Source organism: Erpetoichthys calabaricus, chromosome 9 (assembly GCF_900747795.2).
Source record: "Erpetoichthys calabaricus chromosome 9, fErpCal1.3, whole genome shotgun sequence".
Taxonomy (NCBI): Eukaryota; Metazoa; Chordata; class Cladistia; order Polypteriformes; family Polypteridae; genus Erpetoichthys; species Erpetoichthys calabaricus.
In genome coordinates, this window is record NC_041402.2 from 99,180,681 (window position 1) to 99,192,955 (window position 12,275).

Consider the following 12,275-nt stretch of genomic DNA (forward strand, 5'->3'; position numbering starts at 1 on the left):
GATGTAAACAGGTAAGCAGCGTATCATCACTTCTGTCTTTTTGGGGCCTGACTTTGAGGTGATTACTAGCCTCATTATAACAGATTGTTTTGGTGAGAGTAAACATTTAAGATTGAATACAATTTAATTTTGTATTTCACAAATTACAGGATTTGTTTAATACTTACTGACCCTCTCTAAGCCCCTGTATTAACTCTTTAAGGTGCTATCACCACTAAACACTTTTTGCTGCTGTCTCACTTAAAGCTGCTTGCTAAATGTGTTCTTATTTCTTATTAGACTTCCCCATAAGCCTACTTGTTTCCCTAGGAAACACTCTTCACCAATTCCAATGCAACTATAAATATTATGGCTATTTAAACTGCCTCTTTTTAAAATGAGCTTGTGCATAATGTACTCAAGTTAACTAGTAATCCTTTTACTTTCTTAATTACTTAAAAAAAGCCAGCTAATCATTTACTTACTGCACTTGACTGAAGTTCATCTTCTGCATGCACTGGAATACACCAAACACACTTGCCTTTTTCCTAGATAGCTGAAAAAACAACAAAAACTGGAAAAGGTCTATCCAATCCCTTATGGTGAACAAAAATTAAGTTTTAAGTCCAAAGAGTGAATGTTAAACAAGTTTCACATACAGACAAAACACACAACAATTCAACAGCAGGGATGTCATTAGCACACAGTATACGCTCTGTATGTCAGCAAAGCAAAGACGTTTTCAGAAATTTTTGCAAATTTATTAAAATTCAAAAACTGAAATCTCTTATTTTTAAAAGTATTCAGATCACGAATTGTGTTCTTTGTAGATGCCACTTTGGCAGCAAATACAGCTTTGAGTCTTCTTTGGTAAGTCTGTACAAGCTTTGCACACCTGGATTTGGGCAGTTTATCCTATTCTTCCCAGAAGATTTTCTCAAAATCTTTACATTTAATTAGAAGCAGCTAAAAGGTGTCATTTTCCAGTCTCTCCACAGATGTTCAATGGGGTTTAAGCCTGGGCCTTGGCTCGGCCATTCAACATCATTCCAAGACTTTCTTCAAATCCACTGTTGTTTTGGCTGTATGCCCCAGTCTGAGAATTTTTTACTCTCTGGAGCAGGCTTTCTTCAAGGATCTCTCTGTATTTGGTTGAATTAATTCTTCTCTAAATTCCGACCAACCTCCCTGCCCCTGCCACTAAAATGCAGCCCCAAAGCAAGATGCTGCCACCACCATTCTTCACCACATGGTATTAGGTAAGTGCAGAGCAGTGCCTGGTCTTTGTCAGATGCTTGAAATACTGGTCTGACCATGTAAATTTTTGTCTCATCAGACCAAAGAATCTTTTTCCTCATTTGAGTCTTTAAACTGTCATATTGCTCAATTTCAAGGACATAGACACTGTCTCTACAATATATAAAATTATTTTACAGTCCCTCCCTTTCAAAGATCCAAGAGGACAAAGGGAAAAAGATCTCTTAATCAATATATCAGAAAGGGAGTGGAAAGTAGCAATGCAAAGACTTCACTCGAGCTCCATATGCATAAAGCATACACTTATTCAACTCAAAATTATATATCGAGCACATCTGTCTCTCCTAAAACTGTCCAAAATGTTTCCAGGGCAAGATCCAACCTGCAAACGCTGCAATCAAGTCCCAGCCTCACTGGGTCACATGTTCTGGGCCTGCACCAAATTAACATCATTTTGGACCAAAATTTTTAAGTGCCTGTCAGACAGCTTTGGTATCACAATCCCACCTAACCCATTAACAGCTGTGTTTGGTGTTCTTCCAGATTAGTTTAAATTGGAGAAGGACAAACAAACTGTGATTGCATTCAATACACTTTTGGCACGCAGACTTATTTTGCTAAACTGGAAAGAATCCTAACTCTCCTTTTTTAAGTCAGTGGGTAACCGATGTTTTATACTATTTGAAATTGGAAAAACTCAAATATTCAGTTAGAGGACCTGTACAGAATTTTTTAAAAACCTGGCAGGATAAAATCAATAAAATTTTAGAATAAGCTCTTAAAGCACCAAGGAAGCAATTATCTCTGTATTTCTTTTTCTTCTCCATTCATCTCTATTGGCCTATTAAACTCATCAATTTAGGTATGTTTACAAGCCTTAAGTTTTACCCCATTGGCCATGCTCTCTCTCTCAGGGGTGGGGGTCGACTTGTTTTTCAATCCTATTTTTTGTAAAAGTTGATCGTTAAAATTAATAAAATTTTAAAAATAAATAAATAAATAAACTGTTATATGCTTTTTAGTCAAGAATGGCTCCCATCTAGCTAGTCTACTATAAATGCCTGATTGATGGAGTACAGCTGAGAATGCAGTCCTTCTCACAGTTTCTTCAATCTCAGCAGAGGACCTCTGAAGCTCTGTTAGAGTGACCATTGGGTTCTTGATTACCTCCCTGACCAAGGTTCTTCTCACCTCGTTACTCAGTTTGGCCACACCTTCAACTTTTGGAAGAAACCATGGTCATTCCAAGCATCTTCCATTTCACATTTGTTGAGGCCATTGTGCTTCTGGGAACACTCAAATATCTAGGAATTTTTTTATACCCTTACCCTGATCTATGCCTTACCACAATTTGATTGTGGAAGTCTACGGAGAGTTCCTCAGACTCCATGGCTTGTTTTTTGTCCTGCTATATAGTGTGAATTGTGGGACCTTATAAACACAGGTGTGTGCTTTTCTAAACTATGTCCAATCAATTCAGTTTGCCACAAGTGGACTCCAATCAAGTTCTAGACACATCAAAGAATAATTAAAACAAACAGGATGCACCTGAACTCAATTTGGAGTGCCACAACAAAAGATCTGAATATTCACATAAAAGGATTTCAGTTTTTGATTCTTAAATAAATTTGCAAACCTTTTTTAAAGTATTTTTTCACTTTGTTATTATGGATTATTGAGTATAGATTGATGTACAAAAATGGTAAATTTATCTATTTAATTTTAATCCACAATATGAAAAATTATATATAGAAGGGATCTGAATACTTTCTGAATCAATTATATAAGCATCAACCAGGAAAGCACCTGGAGAACTTCCTCTGAAGATAAAACAGATGACGTATCATCAATAAATATTCCAGTTCATTGTGATCAGTTATAAAATTCATGTGCCATGTGTTGTTCCCTATAATAAACATGCTTCCTCCCTTGCTTTATAATTCAGTCCAGTGAAGACATCTGGCTGTTTTGCAATTAGGCACATTTCAGCGAAACAAACAAAGTAGAAATAATAATAATAACAGGATCTGATGTCTGTTGGTATAGATGGTCTTCCCTGAATTTTGTCTAGTTTATTATTCAGCGACTGCATGTTGGCCAAAGACAATGCTGACCAGAGGAGGTAAGTTGCTGCAATGTTTTGCACTTACTTGTGTCCCTCCCCATTGCCTCCATTTCTTGGGTCACTTTGCCTGGTTATTTTTAGATGAGTCATGTTGGTTGTGTTATCTGATTATAACTGATGGTAGGTGCTCCATATTTAATATGCTACAAGTCAAATTTTATATACTTGTTCTAGTGCTTAAAAAGATACATATAAATATATTTAAATTAACTGAATACACAAGCAACAAAAACAAAACAAAATTATACACAGAACACCATAGATGTCTGCAAAGAAAAACCTGTAAAATGTCACCATTCTCCAGCACTCTAAGGTTAATGAGAGTTTCATCTAGTAAGTCAAAAACTAGTATTTTCAAGCTGGCCAGAACTGATAAAGCACTTACTTTTCACTCTATGACTTTCATGTACAATATTACTTAATTGTTTTCGTAATAGGAGTGGTGGAACAGGTAGCTGCCAGTTTGTGTTTAAAGAAAGACAATGTGGATACAGACCTTTATGATCATACATTTGGTGTACTTCATTCCATTAAATTAAAGTTACTAAAACAGAATGATTTTTTTAAACTTTATTGAAGAAAGGCAAATGATTGATTTGTTTCAAACCTAGTTTTGTTAAACTTGACTTGCTTGCATGGAATGTTACTTGATTTTAATAAAATCAATGAAATGTTAAAAAAAAAGGCAAATGGTTTTCTCCTGCCGGTTGCTTGGAAAATGGCATAATAGAACTATTAATTTACATTCTCCATATATTCAATATTTGTAAGTACATATATTTATTTTAACTTTATTATTTAAGCAGTTATTTTACATTTATAATTGTTTTAAAACAAATCAAAGATATTAATAAAAGAATTTTCCTACAACTGCTGCATAATAGCTAAAGGAGATGACATATAGAGCCTGGCCTTGGCACTGTGTAGGTGGTAACGTTGTAGGTTTTCTCAGTGTTGGTGTCATTTGTTTTCCTTGTACTCCATTTTTCCTTCCATACTCTAAAGGTAACTGAAAACTGGCTATTGGCCATGTGGGAGTGCAGCCTGGTGTATGTATGACCAATCTGCCCTCTAGGTTCCCTTCAATCCTAAAACTGAAGTAAGAAATTTAACTAAATGGAAGAAAGAATGATTAGAAAGGCAAATATTACAAAGAAAATCAATTTCCCAATAAAAGTTTGTGAGTACTAAGAAGTTCTGTGGATTTTATTTTGAAATTTCTTCTGTAATCCCTTGCCTTTTCTTTATTTTTTAACTTATGGATTCAACAGTACACACTGTATTTGACTGTTGGGTCAAAAAAAAAATTATGTCATAGGGTACATAGTTCATCTATATACAGTATATCTTCATGTATGGATTTGTCAGAGTAATACCTTTCTTAGTTCCTGAGTGTGGCCCTTTACATTAAATCAGTCTGAAAGAATTTAAGCTGTTGCAACCTACATACACACACAAAAAAAAAAATCACATGTAGAAACTGGTTTGGTCACTTCTTCAGAAATAAATGTCTTTTGTAGGTTGGAAATAAGCAGTGTTTGTGAACAGATTGATGCTGTCCTCATTCATCTGCGATTACAAGCAACTCTGAGAAGAGGACATTTGAAATATGTAAGTTTGTTTTCATAGTTTTTATTCTATCAATTGTCAATCAACTGAAACCGCATTCTCACTCTTAAACATTAAGAATGATCTCTTTTAAGTTTTATTCACTTTTTAACTATTTACTGTAAAGGTTATAAACATTTTTACTTACTGTATATAATCTTGTCCTTAATAGCTACTAAAAATACAGCAACATTTCCCCAACCATTAGTCTATCTAAGGTTCAAAACTGCAGCTGTCACCAAAATATATTGGTAACAAAAGCTGATGTGTTTAGATACTAGCTTGACAATTTAGTTAACACAGTATTTACAGTATGTACTATGTATTTACCATGAGAAAAAAATTAAAAAGCAACAATAACAAGAAGAATAATGTTGGGTAAAAGTATAGCTAGTGGTGGAAGAACACCAACACTTAGTACATCCATTAGGATTATTTCCTTCATTTATATCCTCTGAGGAAAAAATGTGGTTTGCTCTCTGCAGTTACTAAGAGGAAACTGACCCAAGTGCAGGAGTTCATATATTTCAGGCATTTGTCCACAAGTAAGGATAAAGGTTATTATGAGACTGAACAGAAAATCAGTACAGTATGAACAGTTGAGAGTTAAACCTGAGTCCTCAGAAAAGTTTTAATATCCCAGTCAGTCTATATCCATATTCTCACCTAAAGTCATGAGCTATAAGCAGTGACAGATGACATATGATTATCGTCACTAGTGGCCACAACAAGGATTCTGCACCGGGTTCCTCAGCTCTCTGATTGTGACAAAATGAAGAGACTGCCAATGCAGGAGGGTCTTGGAGTAGAATCGCTACATTTGTGGTTATCTTGGCATGTGGTTAGGATATCCCCCAACTATTCCTAAAAGTTATGTGGCAGGTGTCATGCATTGCAACATGTTGCAGGGACAGTCCCGTGACAAACTAGAGGGATTATATCTTCTTTGGCTGGTCCGGGAATAAAAGGAATTGTTTCAGAAAGACTGAAAACTGTTCCTGAGGATAGTGTGACTTGGTCTGTAACATACATTTGTGTTAACATTTTAATACTCTTGAGTGTCGATGAAATCTGATTTTTATTTTTTATTATTATTTTATTATTTTAAACAGCTTACTACTAATCAAACAAACAAACAAAAAACAGAAAAATACAAAGAAAAAAAAACAAGATTCAACAACTACCCAAAAAACCTGTAATTTAACTGCATTTTGCATGCAAACATATTCAGATATACAGTACATCCATCCATCCATTTTCCAACCCGCTGAATCCGAATACAGGGTCACGGGGGTCTGCTGGAGCCAATCCCAGCCAACTCAGGCCACAAGGCAGAAACCAATCCCGGGCAGGGCGCCAACCCACCACAGAACACACACACATACACACACACACACACACACACACACACCAAGGCCAATTTAGAATCGCCAATCCACCTAACCTGCATGTCTTTGGATTGTGGGAGGAAACCCACACAGACACGGGGAGAACATGCAAACTCCACGCAGGGAGGACTCGGGAAGCGAACCCAGGCGAACCGAGGCAGCAGCACTACCACTGCGCCACCGTGCCTCCCTATACAGTACATGCATATATTCAAACAATGTTATTAGCATAAAGTTTAAATGCAAATGTTAGAGATTAAGAATACACATTACCGTCTTGGAACCCGAAAAACCGATCATAAAATCAGACCCCAACTTATATGCCCAATCAGAAATGCAACACTTAATTTTTTTTTTTTAAATCTTCTTGCCTCCTCCAATCTCGCATCAGTTTCTCAGACACATCGAACTTTATTGCAGCAGCGCTGTTACCAATGTCTTTCACTACTTCAATGATGTTTAATTTAAAACCATCCTCACATTTCTTTTGATCGAACGCTCTATTGTAGATAAGGGATGCTCTTATGATAAAGGTGTATGAGGGTGTGAGATATGAAAAACACAAATCAGTGCAAACCTTGCTTCGGAATAGTTCAGGTATTACCAAGTGGTCACGTAGGCACAATGGAGCGAGAGAGGTTAGGAGGGCAGCGCGTTGCCACACCCACATAGAAGAAAAGGCAATGTGCTCCCAGGTTACTCCCTCATGTGGGCATTAGCATATCATAATCTCTTGGACCAATAGCGTGAGGTTTCCGTGTTCGACTTATACAACCAACATTATAAAATACCAGAAATTATACTGTAAAATCAAGTCCTGACTTATCCGCAAGTATATACGGTAAACATTGTTATTAAACTAAAATATAATTATGAATTAAATGTCAAAAGACATGCTATGAAATGAGAGTAGAACTATGCTGTATCAAGACAATTTTATGAAAAAAAGCATTTGCTTATGTAATATAAGTTAATACCATACTGCAAATTATTTTGAAAATGATAAGCCTTGCCTGAATAAATTAACCTTCAAAAGTGAAATCTCTCCAAAGTAGTGCTCTCTGATTTATTTTTTCTAATTACATCTGAATTAAATTAAAGTGTTTTGAAAATATCACTCTATCAATACTATTCCCAAAGGAAACAGAATGAAAGCCAAGGTTAACATAAAGAAAATAAAACTAAAGCTGCAAAACCCTACTGACTCTACATTTCTGGTCTTTATTTTTAATAAATTAATTATATTTTCAGCTGTTAAATTGCCTTTCTCAGTATGTCAGACTTAAAGAGCAGTATTGTTTTGTAATAGTGTTTTGCACTTGACATTTAGTGCTTTGGCGAATATGTTTCATAATGTGCAGCTCAATGATATTCTGTCAGTTCTAAGTGGGCTCAAAGGAAGTAAGCATTTAACAGTGAAAGTGAGCTGCATCATTTTGCAACAGGTAGACTTGATACTGCAAATAACTGATAACTGTTTGAATTAGATCTGCATTATTGAGTTGTTTAGAAGGAACATATATTCTTTCTGTCAGAAGCTCTCATTTGATGCCACAGGAATAGTACAGTTTGCTGTTGCTTCCACTGTCCCTCAAAATGCAAATTTCAAATTTCAAAATGCAGTGGTGTTTTTTACATCAAAATTCTGGTGTGTCTTAGTGCCTACAGCCTGAAAGAGACTGGTTTCTCCTGGGAAGCTAGCAATGAAAGAGTTCATACAGATGGTGTGTTTGTGTATGTTATTGTTTGCTTGTATGCAACAGCAAGAGAGTGAAGAAAAGCATGAAATATGATCAAGAACTTAGCAGTAATTGTGACACTTATGAGATCTGCACCTCTGCTTAAATCTACTGGATAGAGTATGTGACCAAAGCCACTGCTGAGTCTGGGTAAGTAGCCAGGCTTAGATCAACTATAAATCAACCATAAATATACATACAATGCAGCATTGATTGGGATACATCAATGTATCGACCATATTGGAGCTGTCAAGATCCACTTGTAAACCTTTCTTATATCTCAATAGATTTTTATAGAATTTGTTTTGTTATTTTTAAGACATGTTAGCATACAATTTTTCATTTTACCTAGTAAATTATTTGTAAAACCTTGTTAATTAAAAGCTGCAGGAAGCAGTGACAGTGTAAACCACAATAAATAAATAAATAAGTACCTAATATGTTTGGTTTTCTCTAAAGGAATATACAGGTAATACAGTAACACCTATTCAGTATACTGAAAAAAAGCTCCAATACAAAATACATACAATAACAGGTCATGAGATTAATTCATTAAAATAAACCATGTGGAAAATAGTCTTAATTCAACCACAACACCATACAATACAATGCAAATTCTCTGTTTTGCAGGTGCCCAGTGCTTTTCTAAATTTCGCGGTGGAATTACCATTAGATAAGACCTCAAGTTGTCTCCCAAGCACAGGAGTATGACAGATTGTTGATTCCAAACTTTGGGCAAGTAATTTAAATACAACCCTATACAAACTCATGAGCATTAATATCCTTCTAACAAAATTATTTTGCACATACTAATGATAATTTGTAAATATACATGATAGCTGTAAAATTAAGCACACAAATATAATAACTTGAAAATTAATTATTTATGTCAAAACAAGAAACTGTAATTTAATACATATTTTGTCATGAATACATTTACACAAATGTAACTGAACATAATTGCCTGCATTTATAATCTCAAAAAGAACTAAATAGGGAATTCTGGTTATAAAAAATACAAACTATAATAAAATTTAAACACATATTAAAGAGCGCCTTGTTGTGAAAAATGCCCCTTTCCTGTCTTGTCTGCCGGTTTCTTCTGTACTTGTGTGCACAGACTGCACAGTTATGAGGTTTTCTGTCAAAGTCACAGATAAAATTGATTCACCCATATGCGTTTAAAATGAGTGGTCGACCACTCCAAGAAGGCAGCTCTCTGACATGCCTGTCTGAAGCGAATGTTGCATTTATGTGTTTACACCATTTCCCATGTTAAGATTGTCCTTTATCACTTTTAATTCAAATCATACCCTTCAAGTCGTTTGTTGGTTATTTTTTTATTGTGATTTCTTGACCTTCAGTTTTCCTATTATTTTTTATAAAGAAAACAAAATTGGATAGGAAGCATAATACAATAGCTACATGTATCACATTTTGCTTCCCTTACTTCTGACCTCTATGGCAGCAAAATGTGATAGGGTAACGACAAATGGCAGAATACAGGCATCAAATTATATAACCTTTTCCAGTGATTTTTGGCTTATTTTTAAAGACCTTTGCTCAGCCAGTTTACTGAGTTTAAGATAATAATGACATAGCTAGACGTGTGTAAGTTTACCGCTTTGTGATAGCTACCTGTTTTCCTATCAAGTAACCACTTATTCAGAGCAAAGTACAGTATATTCCAGATACAATGGACTATGATGGGGAAAGCCATGACTGCTAAAATGTCCAATATTTCAATATATTCTACTTGTTATGTTTTTATATTAATACACAACCATCCATCTGTTCATTCATCAATCCGTCCATCCATACATCTAATGTTTATCATACACACTTAATACAGCTCTGTTTTGTGCTGGAGCCTGGCCTCATTTAAGTACTTTAGTCCATGAAACTTCCACATATTGAATTTTTTCAGTTTGAGTTAACTAACCTCTTACCATTTGGTGTTCTTAAGATAATGACTTTGACGATTTAAACAAATCAAAATAATGTAGTGTTTAGTTCTTTCATAATTTATACTCCACCAACATAAAATGCAACATTACCATATACTGTAGTGTGTTTTTCACAATTTTTCAATATTAGTCACCACAAAGTTATAATACAAGAAAATGTTGTTGACCCCAATCTGCAGTTGCTCATCAATTCTTTTAACAGTACTCGTCACTGTATTATGTATTTCTTTTTACAGCAGTTAAGATGATCGGCAAGTGTGGTAATCTGCTACTCTGCATTTTTGCCTGGTGCTGCTCTGTGTGTTTCTCTGCCACCACATTGCTCTTCACAGAATATCTTGACTCAGCCAACCTGGTGTCTATCAGTTGGGGCTTTGATAACAATGGGGGACCAATCACAATTCAAGTTGTTGCCAATACTACTGGGTGGGTTGGCTTTGGATTTAGCCCCAGTGGAAGCATGACTGGATCAGACGTTGTAATTGGAGGTGTCAATCCAGATGGCACAGTTTACTTTGCTGTAAGTGTTTTAAACTTCTTATTTTTAGTATATGACATTCAACAAATATGCAAACTCTTGTAAATATCCTTTCTGACTCTTGGCTTTTTCTGCATTTAACCAAAGCCTTCTAGTCAGGGTGAAAAACATTATAACCAAACATTATATTGTCAAATTGGTTTAAATCAACTAGGGGTTGCAAGGGGGTGGAGACTATCTCAGCTGATATTTTGTGTTCATTATTTATAAAAAAGAAAAAGTATAATTTTGCAGTCCTATTAACATAACGTAATATGTTATTTTAACTTTAAATTTTACATACCCTATATGTACAGTATGTATATAAGGTTCTAAATCTCAACCTGACTCATTTTGTCCCTCGTGTTTATGAAAGAAATTGCCACTGACATTCAAGTCATTATAAATAGATAGACATTATATTGAACCCACAGGCAAACTGCAGGGTTACAGAAGCTGTAAGAAAAAAAAACACACACAACTCATTCAACATTACAGAACAAAGAAAAAACATTAAATAAAAGTGCCTTAATCTAATTAAATCAACATAATACAATAGATAGATAGATAGATAGATAGATAGATAGATAGATAGATAGATAGATAGATAGATAGATAGATAGATAGATAGATACTTTATTAATCCCAAAATATAAACTATATGTGTCTAAAATCCATTTTTTTGCCTTTTCAGTATAAGTCAATATTTCTCCATCCTGCAGCTACACTTTGTTGGACCTATTCAATATTAACTTTTGCAAAGTGCCATCTATTGGAATTATTTCATAATGCATGTTGTAACAATATGAATCACATATTCCATTCCAGCAGAGGGCACATTGCAAACATTAACATTGCTGTTTAGAATCCTATTCCAAACACTGTATACAAACTGACACTATAACTTAATAAAAGAAATTTTAAATAGGAAAAGTAGAGGTACCTCAAAAAACAGCTTCCTGTCCATTTCCAGGCATCTACAATGCATTTCAACATATCTCAAAATAATCTACTGCTCACTTTGAAATATATCAAATTAATTTCAAAATATCTTAAAATAGACAGGGACTTCCATGGAAAATATAGGAGGTCATCTTAGATTTAGTTGAATTTCAGAATATCAAAATGTGTACCAACTTATTATAAGATATCTTGAATTGCATTTGAGACATCTTCAAATGCAGTATAAAATTTCAAGATCTCTTGAAACAGACATATTTACAGATATCTGTAATTCATTTTTAGATATCTTAAATGTCTTTCCAAATACCTTGAAACATATATTGAGATGTTCCGAGATGTTAATTTGGCTTGTCATTATTACAAGACTTTGAATTTTGCAGACTTCTTATAATTGGTTGTAAATGTGTGAGATCCTCACAGTGTTACAATTGTATTTGCATATACAACTTTCATTTCAGTACAGATGGACTAATTCCATGATATGCATGAAGAAATCATATTTTATTCCGCAATCACTTATTCTTATTTCTTCTGGATCTGAATGTCTCTGATTTTTCTGTGACAGGATAGACATGCAACAGGAAATACACTGCCACTGGTTGATGCAAAACAAGATTACACCTTGATAGATCTGAAGGAAAGTGGCAGCACAACAACGATGACTTTTAGCAGACAACTTCAGACATGTGATACTGATGACCTGCCAATCACAGTAAGTTCATTTTTGACTTT

At 34.7% G+C, this 12,275-nt stretch overlaps 1 protein-coding gene across 1 annotated transcript in view; it reads left to right on the forward strand.

The window, feature by feature from the left end:
- The first annotated feature begins 4,865 nt into the window (after positions 1 to 4,865).
- LOC114658003 (DBH-like monooxygenase protein 2 homolog) overlaps positions 4,866 to 12,275 on the forward strand; it is a 63,721-nt gene continuing 56,311 nt past the window's right edge. The window contains exons 1-3 of the mRNA XM_028810020.2: positions 4,866 to 4,972; positions 10,300 to 10,583; positions 12,109 to 12,255. Of these exons, the coding sequence (XP_028665853.1) occupies positions 10,308 to 10,583; positions 12,109 to 12,255 (423 nt within the window). The 5' untranslated portion in view covers positions 4,866 to 4,972; positions 10,300 to 10,307. The remainder of the gene's footprint in view (positions 4,973 to 10,299; positions 10,584 to 12,108; positions 12,256 to 12,275) is intronic.